Below are 19,844 nucleotides of genomic sequence, written 5' to 3'. Positions count from 1 at the left end.
GTGTTTGGATTAGTTGATTTGATTCTTAGGTGGTGAATGGTCTTTTAGTTTCTTAGTGTATTTTAGAAGACTGTTACAGAAGACTGTAAGTGCTGAAGGCAAACGCTCTTTTAGTGCAGAGAGAGAAAAATTTCTCCTGTGAATAGTTGCTGGCTTTTCCACTGAAGTAAAATACATAATGGAAATAGCTTCTTGCCTATTCCATTTTACCAATGGATTCTATCTCTATCATTAAAATCTGGTACAGCTCAAAGCTGGTGGGGAACCAGCCAGACAGGAAGGAAATAGTTTCAGAAAAGGACCACAAAATTGAACTTGGCCAATTTGGAGATTCTGAGAGTTTAGGCTTTAAGCCAAGATACTTCTTTTCCTATAGCCAGGGAACATCAATACTCAATGACTTCCTGGTGACTACCTTTCGTTCAAAGGGGCCCACATAGTGCACATGTTGGTGTCATTTTGACTTACAGAACTGTAATTCATGCACAGCTCAGTGTCACTGAACACACTGACAGTGCACTTGGCACAGTGCAAATGTCTAAGACTCATTGAGATTTAAGCTAAGCATTTTGAAAAAAAAATCCATACATCTCAGAATACTTAATGCAAATGAACTAGTCAAGAGCCAACAAGACATTATTGGACTGGCAATGCCAATGATAGACTCAGCGTCATTCAGAAACACTTCAAGTCTACAACTGAATTCCAATTCCTTGACAGAGTTTCATGTAAGATTTGGTGCCCTCCTGCTGTTACTGTGTGCTGTCAGTTAGGGCCAGCTTTGCTCTTTAATCAGAGCAAGATCATACTTGATGGGATGCAAGGAGGTACACTAGATGATTATGCAGAATTCTTACTTCATGGAAAAACTTGATTTATTATCTGCTTTTTAATCTATGTACAACTTCATAAAGAAAAAAGTCCCATGGACTGTGTGTGAAATATATCAATGAAAAAAAAAAATCAATGAAAAAAACTGGCCAGCTGTCCCTAACATTATCAAAGCTTGTGGACCTCTTGGCACAGCTGGAAGAGGAAAGGGACCAAAGATGCCTCTGTGTGCTCAGTGATTTGGGGAACTGTTCTACAGTAAAGCTGCACTAACCTACCCTTATTGCTGCTGTGATTCTTAGAGCTATTAGAAATGGCTACATGATCCTGCCTTGTCACATCTAGACAGAAGGATGAGACCATCAAATTTGCCAAACCAGCTCTTCACTTCTTCAGGAATTATTGCTGGGAAAGGTGAAAATTGAGAGCATCAGGAGTACTTCTACCAGCAGACTGACAACAAAGAGACAGGGAGATACGTGAGGCATAACTCTATCTAGGCATGTCACTAGGAGTGCAGTCACCTGTTTTTTTCATTTTGTAGCCTTTCCTGTTAAACACTGATGGATTTGTGTATTTTTTTTAATGTACTCACTGATAAAAGGTTAACAATGCATGATGAAAGGACCCACTTTGCCAGAGTAAGAAATGGGTTATAGGTTTGCCATTCAGATAGGATTCATGGCAGATTTCTGACAAAATTCATATCAAAGGTGTTTGTATTTTGTGTGGTTCCAGCAAAAAAGAGCATCCCTAACAACAGAACTTTGTATTGGAAGTCAATAACTAAATTTATGGCATCAATTATGAAAGAAATCAATACCAAAGTGAACTCTGAGTAACTCTATTTTAATGAATAAATCCATCAAGGTCCATCTCCTGATCAGGAGATGCATATTATATTCTGCATATCTCAGAATGCATATTAGAAGCTTGCCTTGTTCTTACTATCTTCCCTAGGTCACTGTCAGAAAAAGGATGCTGGACAAATAAGCCTTTCACCTACACCTGTAGAGCTACTGTAATTTTTCTTAAGTCATATTCTTACTCATTTTATCTCCTCCTTGACAGTTCTGCACAGGAAAATGAAGTCTTAACAGTTAAAAAAAAAAAACAAGAAAACAAACCGTTAAAAAAAAAAAGAGTTCCAAAAAGAGCATCCTTTACCTCTAAGCCTCTAACCACACAACGTATCTGTGGATGAAATAAGACACATAATGCTGATTTTCAATGCTTTTAAGAGATTTAAAGTGGATTAGCCTTGTGTACAGAAACCTCTTGTGCTAACACAAAAGCATCATGTCCAATCTTATAGTGGTCTTAATTTCAGCTCACAATCTTAAAATGAATTTATGTGAAGTGTTATCAAGGTGAACTTATCCAGGTTATTCTCTGCTTTCCAGCAAACATGGAAACAGGATACAAACTACCAGAGGCAGCTTTAATTGACATCAATGTTACACCTGGAATGGTTCAAGAATATGGGGAAAGCAAAAGTATTCTAGAAATCCACATCAGCAATTACTTCACCTCCATATGAAGCACAGGAAAAGAATAGCCAGCATTAATATGAAAAAGGATTGGCTTTCTTCCCCATATCATATATGGTATTTAATAAAAGAGGACACCCTTGCTGTTTTGGTACTTGGCACTGTAGTACTTGTACCAACAACTTACTAGTATACCCATGATTGACACGCATTGAGGGCAGCCTTCCCCGTGTACGAAGTGACAAAAGGTAGAAGTGCTTACTAGTGCCTGAAATTGGTAAAGCTTGTGTGCTTTTTCCAGAAGTTTCTTACGCAGTTCCACTTTAGATTTCAGAGCCTTCCAGTTGGTCACTATTGCCTGCTGCTTTGCCTTCAGGTCTGCTACCTGCTTCTTTGAGCAACGGGTCAGCACATGATCTGCAGAATGGATCAGCTCCTGCAGCTATACAGAGAGAAGAAAGAAGAGGGTAGGAAAGAGAGTTATAGAGATTCAGCTAATATTAGGAAAATTGTGATAAGGGCTTTGTTAATTATACATCAAATTACAATTCAAGCCACATTCTCTGACCTAAATTTTCTCATGTTGAACAGAAGTATCCCTAGTTTCAGTTCTATGGAACAACAGTGACATCCAGTGTTTGCTATGGCTCATCACAACTGTGATTTTTCAATTAGACAGATACATTTACTCTTTTTTTTTTTCAAATCATAGTTAATATATAAGCAATGCAAATAATAGGTACCTATACCTTGTTTTCCCGAATGACAGTATAGATTAACTGTAACTACATTCTGTTCATGCTCATCTCATCCTCTTTTACCTTTAAAAGAAAGAAGCAGCTGGTGGTATCAATTTTAGCATTATCTGCAGTAAGGCCAAGAGATGTGGCCACTGATAAGTGATGCTGGGATAGCTACTTCAATAATCTCAGTATAACACACATTGTGTTAACTATAGCACTACATTTGCAAAACAAAGGGATAAAAAGTCTCCTAGACATGAGGAAGCTTTCTAAGCAACAGCTGTTTTCATGAGCTGAAACTTCATAAATTTGTGTAACAAGCTTTATCCTTCTTTTCTTTCTCACATTCCAATTCCCAACCCACTAAACTTGGTGAAATTTCCAGACTGTTGCCCCATCCTTCTTTCTGTAATCCTCTATAGTCAATTAACACGTTTTGTGTTCAATCAGTCTCTCTACTTATTAAACAGATTCTGGATTTTTCCTTGTAATCACCTGGAATGCTTTGAACAAGGTGGTACACATCATAAAGCTTGGCATAATCATACATTTCAAATAGCATCAAAAACATCCTTGTGAATCACTTCAATAATCAGCACTCACTATAATTTGTCCCTTATTTGTAAGGTTTTAAATGACCTACTTTATCGTTGCCCACAGACCTTGAACACATTAAAATAGCAGGAGGCTCTGAGAAAGAGCCTTAAGGTTTACCAGGCTTTTATAGATAAGTTCATAAATGTAAGTAATTGTCATGTTATGATTGTCTTGGAAACCTTGATTTTGGGTACACATTAAAGACCACAAATCACTTTCTTACCTGCTGTTCATTCCCAAGGAGCTCATGCTCCAGTGCCACATGGTTCCGAAGCTGGGTTTGCACACCCCTCATGTCCTTTGCAATACCATCTGGAATACTTTTGGACTTCTCCTAGCAAGGGTTAAAATCAAAGCAAGCTTTGTTAGTTACTACTTATAAGTAAAACACATTAGAGGTCTACTTCAGTCACTCTGTGTATGCACACTGCATGGATAAGGACTACCATTCTGGGTTATCCAACGAGAACTGTAAAAGGAAGCCATTAGGGTTCTGTCCTAGCATATCTGTCCTAGTAACTCGCTGGTAAGCATCTCAGTGATTATGCTACTCAGCTTCACTGTGAGAGATGAAGGTTCAAGTGTTTCCTTGGTCAAACAATACAAGAGAATGTCTTATAGGCTTGGGGCTGTGAATCAATCTTCAATAGCCACTGCAGAGACATATAGTGAATTCTTAAAGTAGCACTGACAGATGGTAGTTTCAGGCCATTCTTTGGGACACAGGTGGTCTATCTGTGAATCATCTTCAGATAAAAATTTAGTTATACTCATCCAGGAAAGATAAGTTAAAAATGGAATACATGCAAAGAAGGATTATTGTAAAGATGAAACTGAGTGATCATCACACAAGAGGAGACTTAAGCATCTCTTTAGCTTAACAAAGGTTCTCGGGGAAGATTTAGTTGTTACACAGACGTGCACTGGAAATGCTTCAAGCAAAGAAAAAAAAGCATTTCAGCTGCAGGACAACGCTGTCACTAGACTGAAATGGTTGGAAACTTGCTCCAGGTACATTTAGATGAAAATTAGAAGAACATTTCAAACCACTGGAGAAGTGCATTTCTGTAACAAAATCACAGGCTTGTTTGGGGTACCAGCAATGTGTCTTGGTGCTGTAAAAGGAGATGCATATTGTAGTTGCCTATTTACAGCACGGCAGTTGGTCACCTAAGAGAGATCTACTACTATATTCCTACAAGAAAAGGCATTCCCTGCTAGACATCTGAGCAGGGAACATAGGAATGGATGGGCATAATGACTGAATTTTTCTCCCACTCAGCAATGAAGTTTATTAACAGGATATGATGCAAGAAGTGCACACTGTTTACCTGGGCCAAATCCAGCATAGGCATAAACCAGGAGTTGGTTTGTGGAGTGTTTCTGAACTGTCACTTGTCACAGCTACAGAATTAATTACTTCATTATTACAGTTAAATATGTGCCAGGTTCTGAAAACCTCAGCTGGTATATAGCGGAATACATTATATTTGATTTTCCATTCATAACAGGGAAAGAAAACAGGAATAACATTATTGAATAGGGTAGCCTTTGCCAGTACAAGCAAGTGGAAAATCTACTGCACTTCACCCAGCAAAGCTCTGTTGCCTTGCAAACAGTGGAAGCTCTGTTGGATTGCCCCCTCCTACACACACCCACATTAGGGAAACCATACCTCTCAGTACAGCAAGGATGTGGTTTCTCTCCAGAAATTCAGATAAAACAGAGAGAAGTCTGAAGATTTTCACTGGGACTTTGCCCGCCCCCCCCCACCCCCTCCTGGGAGTCCCCCTACTGGGAGTCTAAAATTATTACCAATACTGGCCACTGGAACAAGAATAAAAGAACTCATTTTTGGCCTATCTTTGCGTTGTCACATGACTGCCTGACACCCTTCCAAGTTAATGGTTGCTGTAAACCAGACCAATGCCTTTTCCACTGGAGAGTTCTTTCTTCAGCACATAAAGCTACAATGGTGTACAAAGAGGAACAGTGAGGCAGTAAACAGTTTCTTAGTCAGGCTTGATGACTGAAAACAATATTACTATATGCATTGCAATGTGAGACAACTTAGTTCAAGCCCTGGTCTTCTTGGCTTCTCCCACAGATCTGCAACTCTAGCTGTACTCAATTTCACCAGTGTTTCTCCTGAGGTGACCAGTCAGGTGTTTAAAAATTACCCAAGAATTATTTTTGAGCACTTTGAGTAATCAGTTTTCTTACAGAGATTTTTTAGAAGGCAGCAGTAAGCACGCTGAGAATCTTAAGAATACTCCACAAACTAAGCTGAAATGTATGTTCTCATTATGAGAGACTTTCCCAATATTTTTTACCTCAATATGGGCCAGAGCATCTGTCAGATCTTGGTAACACTTGTGAATCACCTCGGCATCTTTCAGCCGCTCACCTCGTAATCTGGTAATTTCCAACAGCTCCTCCCAGGAGTTCCTAGGAAGGAATGAGGGGAAAAAGAACACATGTAAGACATGCAAACTAGAAATAAAGGAGATTAATGGTCTGAAGAAAGACTAAGAACAAGTTCTCCTCTTATTTTTTCAGTCCTGCTATTAAATTCTGTTGAAGTGATTCTCTGAGGGGCAGCACATCTCTCATCCTACTCTGCCCATGTCCTCTTGTCTGCTCCAGGCACTTAAATTGATGCCTACATAAGGGCACCCCTCTCCAATATGCTCTTCGGGTTTTATATGCTACAGCCTTTGGCAGCTATATGGGAGAAAGGGAGGAAGATAGTGGGAAGAAAAACTCCTGAATGAAGCACATGCATGAAGCTCTAAAGATGCATACAACAGCTCCTCAACTACATGAAGCTGTCCCCCTAAAACTTCCGCACCAACATGGACACCAAATGGATGACCGAATCAGGTTCTCTTCTGATTGGGCTCAGTACTGCCAGGGCTCAGTACCATGCTTAGTTCTACAACTGACACAGCAGGATTTGGAGGACTGAATCAGACCCAACTACTTGTTCATCTTTTTCTTTTGGGCCAGCTTGGACCAATGTCAAACATAAGGGGTTCAGAACATCTTAGCAGCTGCAGAGCAGTTATGGGATTCAAGCTCAAAAGTTAAAAGCAATAAAGATTCAACTGAACACCCAGCCCTACAGTTAGGTGATTCTGTTTCAAAAGGCAAAGGAAGTTCACTCACCCCTTGTTTGCAAAGCACCTCCAGTGCAGTTTGCAAGAAGGCAAATCAGCAAATAGATAATGTCTGCATTATAGTAGCTTATTTTTAAATGAGGCCTGGCAACTGCCCTCTGTCAAGTGAGCAAACTACGTATTTTACAATTAGAGAACTGGGTGGATGTACCTTACCTTTTTCTTATTTCTTCCCACTTCCTTTTCAAGAGTGAACTGAAAGGACAAAGCATGATAGAGCCAACACAAGTCTCCTACCTTAGTTCTTTCTGCTTCTGACGGATTTCACGGGACTCAGAATGCCCAGAGTTTAGCAAGCTTTCTGCCAGCTGCTGGCAAGTCACAACTCTTTTCCCAGCTGCTTCCAATTGGTGTTGGAATGTGTTATATTTGGCACAAAGTTGCTTTTGAAGAAAACAACAACAAAGGTATTTTGAGAGTTGCTTTTTCCAAAACATATCTGCTCAGCTGTCAGAGAAACAAGTAGCAAGCTGACCATATTCAGAGATAGAGAAACTACAGAGGAGGGTATCAATGACTGGATTTTACCTCCAAAGACCATGAGGAGCTACAGATTGTTAGCAAAACATGAAGTCTGTGATGCAGATAGAAGGCAGAAACATGATTACCAGGGATAGCAACAAATGTTTATTTTCAATGTACAATGAATTTTAATAAATAATACATTTTTACTTCATGAATGCAAAAGCTTATTTAATACTTTAAGTGAATACTATAGTCCAAGTTTAAGATTTAGGACACAACATATTTTGAAATAAATGTTAAAAATGAGGATTCCAAATGGCTATCAACTTCTAATGGGCTGACTTTATACTAGTTTCTGTGCCATATAAAAAGGTATAGCTGTAGATATATCTGTTCATTAGTATTTGTGATGAAAAAATCCTTAATGTACACCACATTTAAATATCTGGCTATTAAAAATAGGTTTCTCTTTGAATCTCTGAAGGCTTAGGCATTTTACTGTGCAGTTGTTTCATGCAGTTCAGGTCCCACAGTAACAAGATGCAAGTATCTAGCAGTGCTGCCTGCCTGTCATAACCAGTCAGTCTTTCCCGCTCACCCTTCAACCTTTTCTTTTCCTTTCCTGTCTCCTAGTGATTTATACTTAATTCTTTCTTTATCTTTTGAGTTTTAAAGGACAGCCTTAGAATCTTTTTACAGTCTGACTGCATATAGTTTGCTTGTTTTTAAGATTGTTGCTCAAAAAACTCACCAAGACATGCTCATAATCATTTCCATAGTCTTCAGAGCTTGCTGCTTGTTTCTGCTGAGTGATCCAGTCCTGCAGATCTTCGTATTCCCGTAGGAACTCATGCAAGGCAAGAGTCTCATCCAGCTTCTTCCCTCTGTTGGGGGAACGAGACAAGGACAAGACAACACAATTAGATGGTGGGAATAAAAGTGCAGGGCAATGAATAACTTTCTTCCCACTGATCCCCAAAGCGTCTCATCATCAAAATTCACTGTCTCTAATAAAAGAGCTGACTTTGTTTCTCACTGGAAAGGACAGTTGTAGGATGACAGCTGTCAGCCAGGTCAGACTCACTGGCTGAGGTTTCCAGAAGAGCACAGTACCTTGCTGAGCTCTCTCCCTGTTCAGTTTTATTTGTTTTTAAATGAGAATACCTTTTCTTTTGAACCCGTCTTTCTAAAGATGATTGTGGTACTTATGAAAATGAGAAGGAAATCTAACTAAAGTTGGTGCACCAGGAAGGCAAGTGCTATGAAAGACATTCTATGTAATTCAGCTCACATTACACATGCAGCAAAACTGCTGCAACTTGCTGCATATTTATGATTGCCTAGAGTATCTTATAATACAGCCTGACACACTACAGACCGTACACAGTAAACAAAATTCTAACTTTCCATCTGTTAACACTGCCTTTCATTGTGCAAATATTCAAGCAAAGGTGAACCTTGTCTGAATCACAAATGTTCATCACAAGACACGGAGCCTGCTCAGAGTGTCCATCCCACCAAGGGGAATGCAGACAGGAGGTACAAAGCAGAGCACCAATAAGGCACCAGGAGACCCAGATTAATGTTAAGCATGAAAGAACACAGAACATTTCTGCATTCAACATACTCAAATATTTTATTATTTCTAGATCATTTATTTCTCTGAACTTCTAATTCACGGGAATTTCTATTCATGCTTCTACTTTTTAAATTGTAAACAAAATAGAAACAACAGGTAAAACATCAGCATTACTGTGGACTTAAGTATTCCAATTTTCAGACTCGTTTATTTATTATGCTACTTGCAGAGCCCTATTCCTTTTCTGAGTGATTTTTTTTTTTTTTGTGGAGCAAAATCCTAAAATGTCCAAACAGACATTTGTTCATTCCCAACAAGCTAAAAGTATTTTAAAACCCTGGGTACAAGAAAACTGCCTTGCTATAAGTTTTTATTGTAATAATAGCAGAAAGGAAGTGAAATAAAAAGTAAATGACTCATTCATGAACAAAAGCCTTCCTATACTAACACTGCCACTGGGCATAAAAATAAGTGTAACTATAATTGCCTCTCTTATGCTATGTAATGAATCAAGTCATTTTAAAGCAACACTAAGGAAACCTTTTAAAAACAAATCTTCCCCCACCATTTGATAGCAGATTCCAAATAAAAGGAAAATCAGAATCTGGCATCTCAGGTCACTTTAAGGAGGACGATGAAGTGTGAAGAGGAAATTTGGAGGCTTCAAATCCTTAATATGCAGTGAAAGTCCTTAAACAAAATGTAGAGCTTTTGCTTAGTAATAATAAAAAGCTCATAGGTGCACTGAATTCAAATACAGAAACAAGCAATTTCTTGCATACAGTTAGAAAAAGTAGAGTTGATAGATATGATAAAAATTCTAGTGAAGTAACTAGAAATATTCTTTATTGACTTCAACAGGCTTTGAATCAAACCTAGGATCCAGGGGGCAATTTAGATTAGAGTCAGTTATGTATTTTCTAGTTCATACCTTGCTGCTGCTAGTTCCTGCAACTCCTGCAGTCTTGCGTGAACTTGTTGCTTTGGTGCATCAACCTCAACATACTGAATAGAGCCCGCAAGAGGAAGATTTTGGGCACTTTCACTTAGTTCTTTCAGCAGGTTTTGGTAAACAGCAATCTCATGCTGCAGTGCCTGGCAGAGAGAAGAGTGGAATGAGAGCAACTTGTTCAAGAGTTCCACTGTTTGAAATTTTGCACCAGCCTATGGTGTAATCGATGAGACATTAAAAGAGAAGAACATGACTTGAACAATTTCAGATAATTTTCTATCAATATTTTTTGGAAAAAAAGAAAAGGTACATAAAATCAAACAAATTGGATGAATGAAGACGATTAGAAATTCCTGATACATTTTTAGGCAAAGTATTCCTGGAATAATAATACTCAAACTGTATCTTTGATTCTAGGAAAAAAAAAAAAAAGCTTCTCCATGCATATGTCGAGACTGAAAAGCAGGTATCAGATCACAGTTAGTTTGGCCTCAGAAAAATAAGATGAGAATATTTATCATTCTCTTTTTTTGCCAAACTACTGTTCATTCAGCACTAAAGTGTGTTTCTTGCATACCATAACATCTGTATACTACACACATGAGACTCTCAGACTCTCTTATTCTAGAGTATGCAATGCAAAGGAGATCCTAGCTCTGTTAAAAAACCTGTTTGGCAATGGATGCATAAATTCAAATCTTATAGTGGAAATTCCTTCTCAAAGCAACATAGGAACTCAGTTCTTTCACTTATCCACAATCACAAACTTGGAACATTTCTTATTTAATTCTTCAAGAATTACTAAAAAACTTTTGAAATACCTTATTTTTCTTGAGGAGTTTCAGTGTTCCATCTTCATCCTTACCATAGTCCTTGCTGGTCACAAGCGGACGTTTTTCTGCTATCCAAGTCTCCAGGTCTGAAGTATTCATTAGAAACTATCAGTTAAAGAGAAAGCAAATTAACGTCTACTTCAACTTCTGTAATACTCATATCATTCTTTTGATCTAGTAAATTTGAAATGGAGACCTTACTACAGTAAGGTCTACTGCAATGTGATATTGAATAACAAATAAAGACTATTTAATCCCAAGAACTACTATTTCACATGAACCAGACTAAGTTGCAGGATTCTTGGAAGAAGCTGGGTCTTATTTCTACTAAGCAGTGAAGCCAAGGAAGACTATGTTAACTTTGCAAACTCCCTGAAAAAATGCTTTCTAAATTGCAAATGGAACTTGGTTCTAAAAATGGTTCTAAATGGAACCTCTTATAAGGATTTTATATGTACTGCCAGAGCAACAATTTATATATGTTGCTCTGTCAAATCATATGAAGGAGGCACAGATGGAAGATTTCCATGCAAGATAACTGAGATCTTTTCCAGACATCAAAGCTCTGGCAATAAGTTTCTAGTTGTCTTACTTTTTTTTCTTCACATTGACATTCTTATTTGATTTGTCTTTTACTAATGGTAGGTGCTAACAATGGGATATTTCTCCTTCCACTTTCTGAGAAGTTCAAATCACCTATAAAAATCAGGCTTTGTTAAGCCTACAGTATTGATAGCTGTTTTCACAGGTGGAGGAAATAAGATGATCAGATTCTCCAGGGAGCATACTTCAGGTGAGCGTGTGAGCTCTGTGCAAATGCTGTTTATGTCTACAAAACTACCTGTGTCATCTAAGTAACTGTACTTCCAATGATCCACTGATGACAGAACATTTGGATTATCCAGATAAATATTTGCATGCAATCTTTTTTTTTTTTTTTAAGCAGACTAAACTTATGGTCCAATATCCTGTTGAAACAATATGGTCAAAAGTCCTAACTTGTTCTGAGAGGAAGAGCTTTATCAGTTTTTCAATATCATTTTGTTGCTTTCAACAGACACAGGTTAGATCACTTCTTTTCTGATTTCCTTTGCATTACTTAAGTCAAAGCCTGATGCTGTATAAAGATACTGAGAAAGGAGGTACTATTAGGAAAAATGGGTGTCTTACACTCAACCATAAGGGATGGGTACAGAGTCCAAGCTAAACCTTTAGAGCACCAACTCTGGACTGGAGGCTGCACTCAGCTGTGCAGCCCAGCCCTCCATTCCCTTGAGTCTCACCCCAAGTAGCTTAAGTGAATTCCAGGCCTATTAAAGGGAGAGACTAAAGCTGTTTTGTAATTCAGTTCAAAACTTTAGTCCTCTTGTTTCTCTGCAAAAGCTACTCTGTGAGTACTCTGCTGTAATTTATACCTCCTGGAAGCCAACTGAGTGCTGCAGCTGCTTCATCCTTTCCTCACAGGCCTTCTCCAGGCCCTGCCAGGCAGTCACAAGTTCCTGGCATTTCTCATTTATTTTCTGAGCTGATGGATGCTGGCCCACAATCATTGTCCTTCCTTTATCCAGGACCCGCTGGACTTGCTGCTTGTGAGCATTCACTTCTGCCTGCAATTCCTGGGAATAAGAAAAAAGAAAAACGAGGAAGAAAGGAAGGGCATGTGATGATACAGACATTTCTATGTTCTCCTAGTCATAAACAAAACTGGCAGCTGGTGATGGTCAGCACAGCGTAGCAATTATCTATGCCAGTGAGCACAAGGACTGTTGGTTTCCACAACAGCTGCAGCCTGAGCTGCCAGTCTTATTCCCATTTGTATAATATTCTGCTGTTAGTACTACTGTTGAGGGAAGAGATAGGATCTGCAAGGTGACAGCAGGCATCTTTAACTTCCCTCCAACCTCAGCATTACTCACCAAAGTCCTTGGCCCAGTGCTCTGGCCTGATTCTACCCTTTCTCCTTCCCATGTTTTAGGCTCTCCTACGGGATACCACACTTACCTCAAGATGACATTGCACGTACAATGAGTGCAGTTAAGTATAGAACTAAAATAGTATGAGCATATGAGAGTTAAAATATTCTACTAAGACCACTGCACAAAGCAAAAAACTCACTCCTTCTATTTAGTGTGAGGTATACCAGCTTTTTTTCCACTTTTAATGGGAAGAGTTATAAAGTTTCTCAGAATTGGAATACTGTAAAACATGACAAATTTTGTAGATCCTACAGGAATTCCTTGTTTGTTCTGGAAATCATCACCACATTGCTGATTTGTCTCAATGTGCTGGAATCATACTTCAGCAAGAGTATGCCACTACATTTTGCTTGCAACAGCCTTTCTGGAAGTAAAGGAGAACACTGCAGGTGCTGGTTTGCAGACCAAGGTGAAGTCCAATGTGCCAACATGCTATAATACACTTGATTAAAGGAGTTACCTTGTGTTTTTGCAACAGGCTTTGAGCAACATCCAAAGATTTCCCACAGTTGGTAGAATGGGCAATAGGCAAACGCTCATTAATCCAATTCATCTCCATGTCATGGTAATGGTAGAACTCGTAAAGATCCACTGCAGCTTCCAGCAACTTACGTCTCTCATCAAGAGGTGCTTGTAAAGACTCAAACCTAGGGGTCATCCATTAAAATATATGTTAAACAAAGCTTTACCCCAGTCCTGCAAAGGGAATTGGCCTATTATACCACAGGAATGATAAGAGAACACTGGACACTTACCTCTGCAATTAAACTTCAATGGATAGTACTGGCTGTACATACAAGAACCCTTTCTCCAGAAGGCTACTTCTGGCAAGTATGGAAGGGATTTGACATGAGGGCAGAGGAAACGGGACCAGAGCTGTATGAAGTCGTGAAGCTGTTGATAAGGCTTTGCAGTAATATAGCCATGCATGGATCATGCAGCTGCAATATATAGTGCTAGTGGAGAGTTAACACTCATCTTCTGTTTAGCAAGCCTACATCTAAAGGGGAATACAGTTAACGCACTATCCATGCCTCAATTTCCAGCCATTATAGTAGTGTTCTTTGGAAGAAAGAGAATTTCAGTCCACTTTTTAGTTTAGACTTATATGATAACAACAAACTCCAGTAGAGGGAAAAAAGATTTACATTTTTGAAGCCATAGGCTTGTCCTGTGATGTTTTAAGGAAGCTAGTCACTACTGAATACTGGATCACTGCTCCTCTTAGCAAGCAGCTGGATGACCTATAGGTAACCGATGGACCAGAGTAGGAGGGCAGCAGACAAGAAGTAAGTTCCAGCAATAAAGATTGAGGTGGGTCAACAGGCAGCTGTGCAGGTACAGACCAAAGCACTATTGTGGCAGAAACAGTAGGAAAAATAATTCCTGAGCATGGGTTAAACCTAATCAACAGAAAGACATCTTCTAGAATGTGGAACAAAAAATGCTATGTCACAAGGGGTGGAAACACAAAGAGAGTGGTACCTCACCTTTTCAGGTATTTCTGTGTTTCCTCCAGAATCCTCTGGGAGTCAAAGTGATTGGTGGCCATTTTCCTCGCATGAGACACAATGGAGTTCATTTTCTCTGCCAGCTCACGTGTCTCATTTTCTAGCTGCCTGTGCTGCTTGAGTAGATCACGGCTGGAGCGCAGATCATGGCCTGTCTCTGATTCCTGAAGAACCTTCTCAATTTTCTCTATCTTCTTTTTGGCATCCTACCGGGAAAAGGTTACTGCACACTCATAATGACCTTGCAACATCATTTTCTTTCACTCAGCTATTCCCATGACAGCTTCCTGGATACAATTTTTAAATTTGTATGTTCTTTCTTGGTAACACGATGCCAGGTGTCTATAAGAGGCATCTCCTGGGAATACTTCGCTTTGTTTTCTATTTTGGTGTACTTTTCTTTCCCAGCCACTAAAGTACACGATTACAAAATCATCTCTTTGAACTGTCTTCAGTGACATTATATAAAACAAACTTCAAAGGCTTCAAATTTTAGCTTTTAATTTCAATACAACAGCAGTTTCATTAAATATTAGTATCTGGAAACAGCTTCACAGCATATTGTTCCTCTCATACAATTTGCGTGGATTACTTATTTAATGTAATGCCATGACTCCAACCCTCAAACCGACTCCAAGCAAGCTGGCATGTTTGCATAGTGTTTAATCTTGCAGATACTTTTGATTTGTTTCTCAGTATTCGATAGTCACATAGATGCAGTGCTGAGCCAGAGTTCATCAGCTTTGCGTCTTGGTGCCATGCTGGCACTGTTGTCCTGCTCATAGCTTTAGTGTGCTAAACTGGCCTTATATTGGGGTTTCTCTCCTGAGACTGTAGGCAAAGTCCAGTGATCTGTCTGATATCCAAACATCTTAAAATATACTTTTATCTGCAGGGTATTCTGCTCTTTTTTGTGAGGATCACTCCATATCAACAGTGTAACCAGATTCCTAGGCCACCCCTCCCCTCTGCAGCCCACCACCTCCTGACCTGGAGCAGTTCCATGAGCTGTTCTTGCTGCCCAGCTTGTCTCAGCTTGTCGCCTCGCTCTATCATCTTGCCATATAGTTCCTTCCACTTCTTTTGTAGCTCTGACATCTTGTTCTGTATAGAAACTGCAGCATAATGGCCATCTTGAACCATCTGATTTCCTTTCTGGAGAAACACAGCACAATTTTATTTTATTTTTTTTTTGAGCAGATCAGCTTCTATGAAGTTTGGTACAAGATGGAAGACTGAGTTCCAAAACCGCCTTCACCTTTATTAGTGTTGCAAAATGCTTCTCATTAGCCATCATTTCCTTCTCAGCAGCCTCATGCCACTTCAGTTTGCGTAAAACATTTGTTGGATCACGATACGATTCGTCTGATGCAATCTTGTACTTCTCTTCCATCCATATCAAAAGCTCAGCAGCATCACGATTAAACTCCTTACAGAAACAAATAGGATTAAATAGATTTAATTTATGTTTTTGTGTGGGTTTGCCATCCTTGCCATTAGGATCAAGCCCTGATTTTTCCAAGAGTTAGAAAATATGTTATATTTTCATATGAAAGTTGTTCTATATAACCAGCACTCTTAATTAAGGAGTTATGACATTGAACTATTGACTTCTTAAGCCCTCGGAGTAATATCTCTTAGTCCCTTTTTACAATACATACTAATCTGTTGAATTCTATTGTCAGCAAAGGTATGCACTTTTTACACACTATTTGAATGATATGTGGTCTAACCTTCCCATATCACTTTGTGTCTCAGCACTGGAAGATAAGTTCTTTCCAAAAGTACTGTTAATGTAAGTATCATATATAACCAGCATAAAGTGGTGTGTCCCAATTATGTATTGTGTACTTTGGTAGGTATTTTCATGTAGGGCACCTTATAGGAAGAATAATAATCATACTTATTGTTTATTCATTTCTTTATAAACCCTTTGAGTGAAAAAGTTTTGTGAACAGAGTCTAAGGGACATAGAGGGAACTTGCCAAATTTGCATCTACAACAGAAAGCCACGATAAAGTGTCCCGGAAAAATCAAATCCCTGAGGTAAAGTCCTTCTTTGTATGTATAGCAAATAAAAGCAATAAACAATAATGATGAAGACCTGATTAAAATGAAATTAAAATGCAAAAAAAAGTTAATCTTGTTCTAATTGATGCTTTTCGAACTGTAACACTTGACTGATTGCTTTAAGCACAAGAGAACAAGCACAGGTAACACTGCAGTAGCAGAACCTGATCTCATCGCTCTGAAGAAAAACTGTCACTAGGAATTCAGAATGTGAGCCAGAAGTCATCCGTTTATAGTTATGAGTAACACTTTCTTTAAATATTCTCCATAATTACTTTAATCTAGAGTAAAATGTTAATTTTTGCCAAATGATTAAGGCTCAGAAAAATATTAAGTAACGAGTAGAATAAACTTATCCAGTAGGTAAAACATTCTGGTGATATTTTTCATTTGATGTCTCAATATTTGCTTTTGTATTTTGCTCTGGTTATAGCTTTGGAAGATCTATCACCAGTGCATCACTTCCTCTCTGGATAGTGATGTTCTCTGTCTCATAACCAAAGAGAAAGTGGAAAGTGAGCTGCAGTAGGAATGCTCAGCAGTTTGAGATATGTCTCTTACTAAGCCAAGGGGTGAAATTACTTCACGCATGCCTGACTAAATCTGCAGATTCAGTCATTTTACCTGCAGTTGCAGGGAATCCAACAGCCTCTGTTTTCTCTCAGCATTGCTTTGTATCAACCGTTCCCATCTTTGCCGGAGTGTAGCCATTCTCTCTTCGATACTACCAAGATAAATAACAAGTCCAATGTAGTAGTAGTAGTCATATAGATGCCCATGGTTATACTGTATTCATTAGTGTGATATCACTGGAATCTAGTTCAACACATCTATTGACAGGAGGAAGTGATATATGGCCCTGTCCTACGACCATGCACAACTCATCTGGAAAGCAGCTAATGCTTGCCAGCTGCTCTGGATTTTCCTTTTGTATAGCTGTGTTACATTCATGAATTGCAGTCATGCATGTTTGACTACAACACCTAGACCCAACTATTCCACCTTAACTAATAATTTTACCTGTGATACAAGTGCAATGATGCTCTGGAATGGCCTTCTAATGGTAGTAGATTTGGCAAGAAATCTGGTTTTAAGAGCAGTTTTATGAATTTGTGGAAGGAATTTTCAAGAAATTATCACTTGTTATCACAAAACCACAGTCTGTTTGACCTAAGAGGTCCATTATGACCCTCAATTTCTAATTCTTTTTTTATGCAGAGTTCCCTTTTCTAGCTTCTAGTGGGTCTATCACAGTAAAGGAATTACAGATGACACTTGAGCTTCCAGAACAACACAAAGGAGCTGTTCCTGATGATTTATTTCCTTGTGAAGTCATTTGTAAATTTTTAACAGCAAACATACTGTATACATTACAAACATATATGATACTGATAAGTGAAAGAAAAAATGAATTATGCAAGCATTTAATGTGCTTATGTTAAAGCAGTTTTAACACTATACATAGTTTACGATAAAAGGAGAATTACTCTAGTGTTCTGTAAAATGCCATTTTTAACCTAGAACATTTCACTTATTTGTTCTGAGAGAACAGGAAGCTTATATCTTTCTAAAATACTCTCCTTTCCCTGCCCTCATCCAGCAAATCACAGTCTGGAAAAAGAATCATAGAATGGCTTGGGTTGGAAGGACCTAAAACACCACCAAGTTCCAACCCCATTGCCATGGGCTGGGTCACCTCCCACTAGACCAGGCTGCTCAAAGCCCCATCCAACCCGGCCTCGATGTCCCATCCAGGGATGGAACATCCATAGCTTCTCTGGGCAACCTGTGCCAGTGTCTCACCACCCTCATAGTAAAGAATTTCCTCCTAACATCTAACCTAAATCTAACCTCTTTTAGTTTAAAGCCATTGCCCTTTGTCCTTGGAGTCTGAATCCTGTCTTAGAGAAAGATTTTCATTTCACTCTAATCATACTGGATCATTTATTAAAACTAAATGCTTCCTGTGGAATCCCTGTTCTTTCTAGACCCCACCTTGGAACAAAAAGAGGGAAGGAGTCTGGACTCACGCGTGAGACGCAAAGTGCCTGCTTTCTATTAGGTTCACCCCATTTTCATTAAGTGCTTCAACTCGTCTCTTCAGCACCATTAGCACTTGTTCAAATTCACGATGTTGTTTCAGCAGGCTTCGAACAGCATCTACATGGTCCTGCATTTAAGAAAGAAAAATTGAACAATTTTTTTCTAGGTCATATGTTGTTTCTGTAGCAAAAAAAAAAAAAAAGGACCTTACTATCCCCCTTCTCTTTCAGACAGATGGACACTGTACATTTAGCACATGCATAATACATTCAGGGCTTTAAACAAGCAGCAGATGTGTTTAGGCTTGTATCATATCTGTTTCCCCATCTTATTTTTGTTCCTAAATTATGTTTTTTTTTCACCTTTTAAGAAAATCTGTATTCTGCATCTATATGCCAGCATGGCCTTAATTAATAAAATCTCCAGTGAAGGAGAATAAAATTCTCCTTCACTGATCTTGTGAATATGATCTGCATTTGGTTTTTCCCTTCATTTGGTTTAACATTTTAAACATAATTACTGAAAAGAAAAAACGTATTTTTTTAAACTGAGGTTTTTATTTCAATGAAAAAAACCTAATTATGTTCAAGCTCAAAATCTTTTTTTAGCATTAGACACCAAACTGGTCACTGAACTGTTTTTAAATCATCTGACATGCAAACACAGCAACAGATCACAACTCTAGCTATTTTTAAAAATGTTTTTGAGACAATGTGTCTCCTTTTCATTATGATGAATAAGAACATAAGAACATGAATAAGAACCTGAAAGTCGAGTTTCAAAGTATGAAATGCCATAACTATAAGAATGAGGAAGCTGATTTAATTAAGAAAATTGTTGTGACTCCCTGGATGGGGAGAGGAATTAGGAAGAAACAAAATCAGCTGCTGTACGTACCCCAAGGTCATCTCCCCGGAGAAAGGCCTCATGGCTAGAGAGGGCAGCATTGATACGGTCTCCTTCCCTGTTGAACTTCTGCAATTCCAGGCCATCCTGCAGCTTTTTCTGTCGCTGTTCCCACATCTTTTCCAGCTCTTTGTTCTCCTGGGCAAGCCTCTCCATGTACTGTAGGACATCTTTGGTCCTGCTGTTACTGGGTTGTTCATGGATTACTTTGCGCCCAAGCTCTTCTAGCTGCACAAATCTTCCAGAGAGAAAGAAAAGTGATACCTCACTGCATGAGAGCATATGAATTCTCTTCTACCACAGCTAATTTTTCTCTAAGCAGTACCTAGACACTAAGCTTTCCTCCCTCCCACTTGCTCTTTCCCTGCTAGCCATTATTGTACACTACAAAGTGCATGTAGTTGTTTGCTCAGAGATACAGGCTAGAGGTGGTAGGAAAGATTTCCCTATTTGGTTTGAAAACCCATATTAATAGGCTTTCCCATTAAATGGACAAGAGGATTCAACTCTGTATCTGGAACTTGATAATGATACAGAGGAACAGAACTGAAGATGATAGCAACTGGAAACATAAGGCCTAGGAAGAGAAGAACTAGGTGAAATGAAATAAAGTGCAGGTGGCATTATTCCAGTGTCAGGAGAGCTTGTGAAACACTCCTCCAAATAGAC

General features: G+C 38.8%; 1 protein-coding gene across 2 annotated transcripts in view; it reads right to left on the bottom strand.

The window, feature by feature from the left end:
- Positions 1-19,844, bottom strand: part of SPTBN5 (spectrin beta, non-erythrocytic 5) — a 102,563-nt gene that overhangs the window by 55,468 nt on the left and 27,251 nt on the right. For both annotated transcript variants that reach the window (XM_048064958.2, XM_048064957.2), the window contains 15 exons: positions 19,167-19,413; positions 18,257-18,396; positions 16,851-16,950; positions 15,415-15,585; positions 15,147-15,311; positions 14,136-14,362; positions 13,106-13,292; positions 12,085-12,285; positions 10,658-10,774; positions 9,816-9,979; positions 8,057-8,189; positions 7,078-7,223; positions 5,995-6,109; positions 3,885-3,995; positions 2,584-2,763 (listed from right to left, as the gene is read on the bottom strand). In XM_048064958.2, coding sequence (XP_047920915.1) covers positions 2,584-2,763; positions 3,885-3,995; positions 5,995-6,109; positions 7,078-7,223; positions 8,057-8,189; positions 9,816-9,979; positions 10,658-10,774; positions 12,085-12,285; positions 13,106-13,292; positions 14,136-14,362; positions 15,147-15,311; positions 15,415-15,585; positions 16,851-16,950; positions 18,257-18,396; positions 19,167-19,413 — 2,404 coding nt within the window. The remainder of the gene's footprint in view (positions 1-2,583; positions 2,764-3,884; positions 3,996-5,994; positions 6,110-7,077; positions 7,224-8,056; positions 8,190-9,815; positions 9,980-10,657; positions 10,775-12,084; positions 12,286-13,105; positions 13,293-14,135; positions 14,363-15,146; positions 15,312-15,414; positions 15,586-16,850; positions 16,951-18,256; positions 18,397-19,166; positions 19,414-19,844) is intronic.

This window comes from Anser cygnoides, chromosome 5, assembly GCF_040182565.1.
Source record: "Anser cygnoides isolate HZ-2024a breed goose chromosome 5, Taihu_goose_T2T_genome, whole genome shotgun sequence".
Lineage (NCBI taxonomy): Eukaryota > Metazoa > Chordata > Aves > Anseriformes > Anatidae > Anser > Anser cygnoides.
The sequence above is the reverse complement of the archived record's forward strand: the minus strand, read 5'-3'. Positions and strand labels throughout refer to the sequence as shown.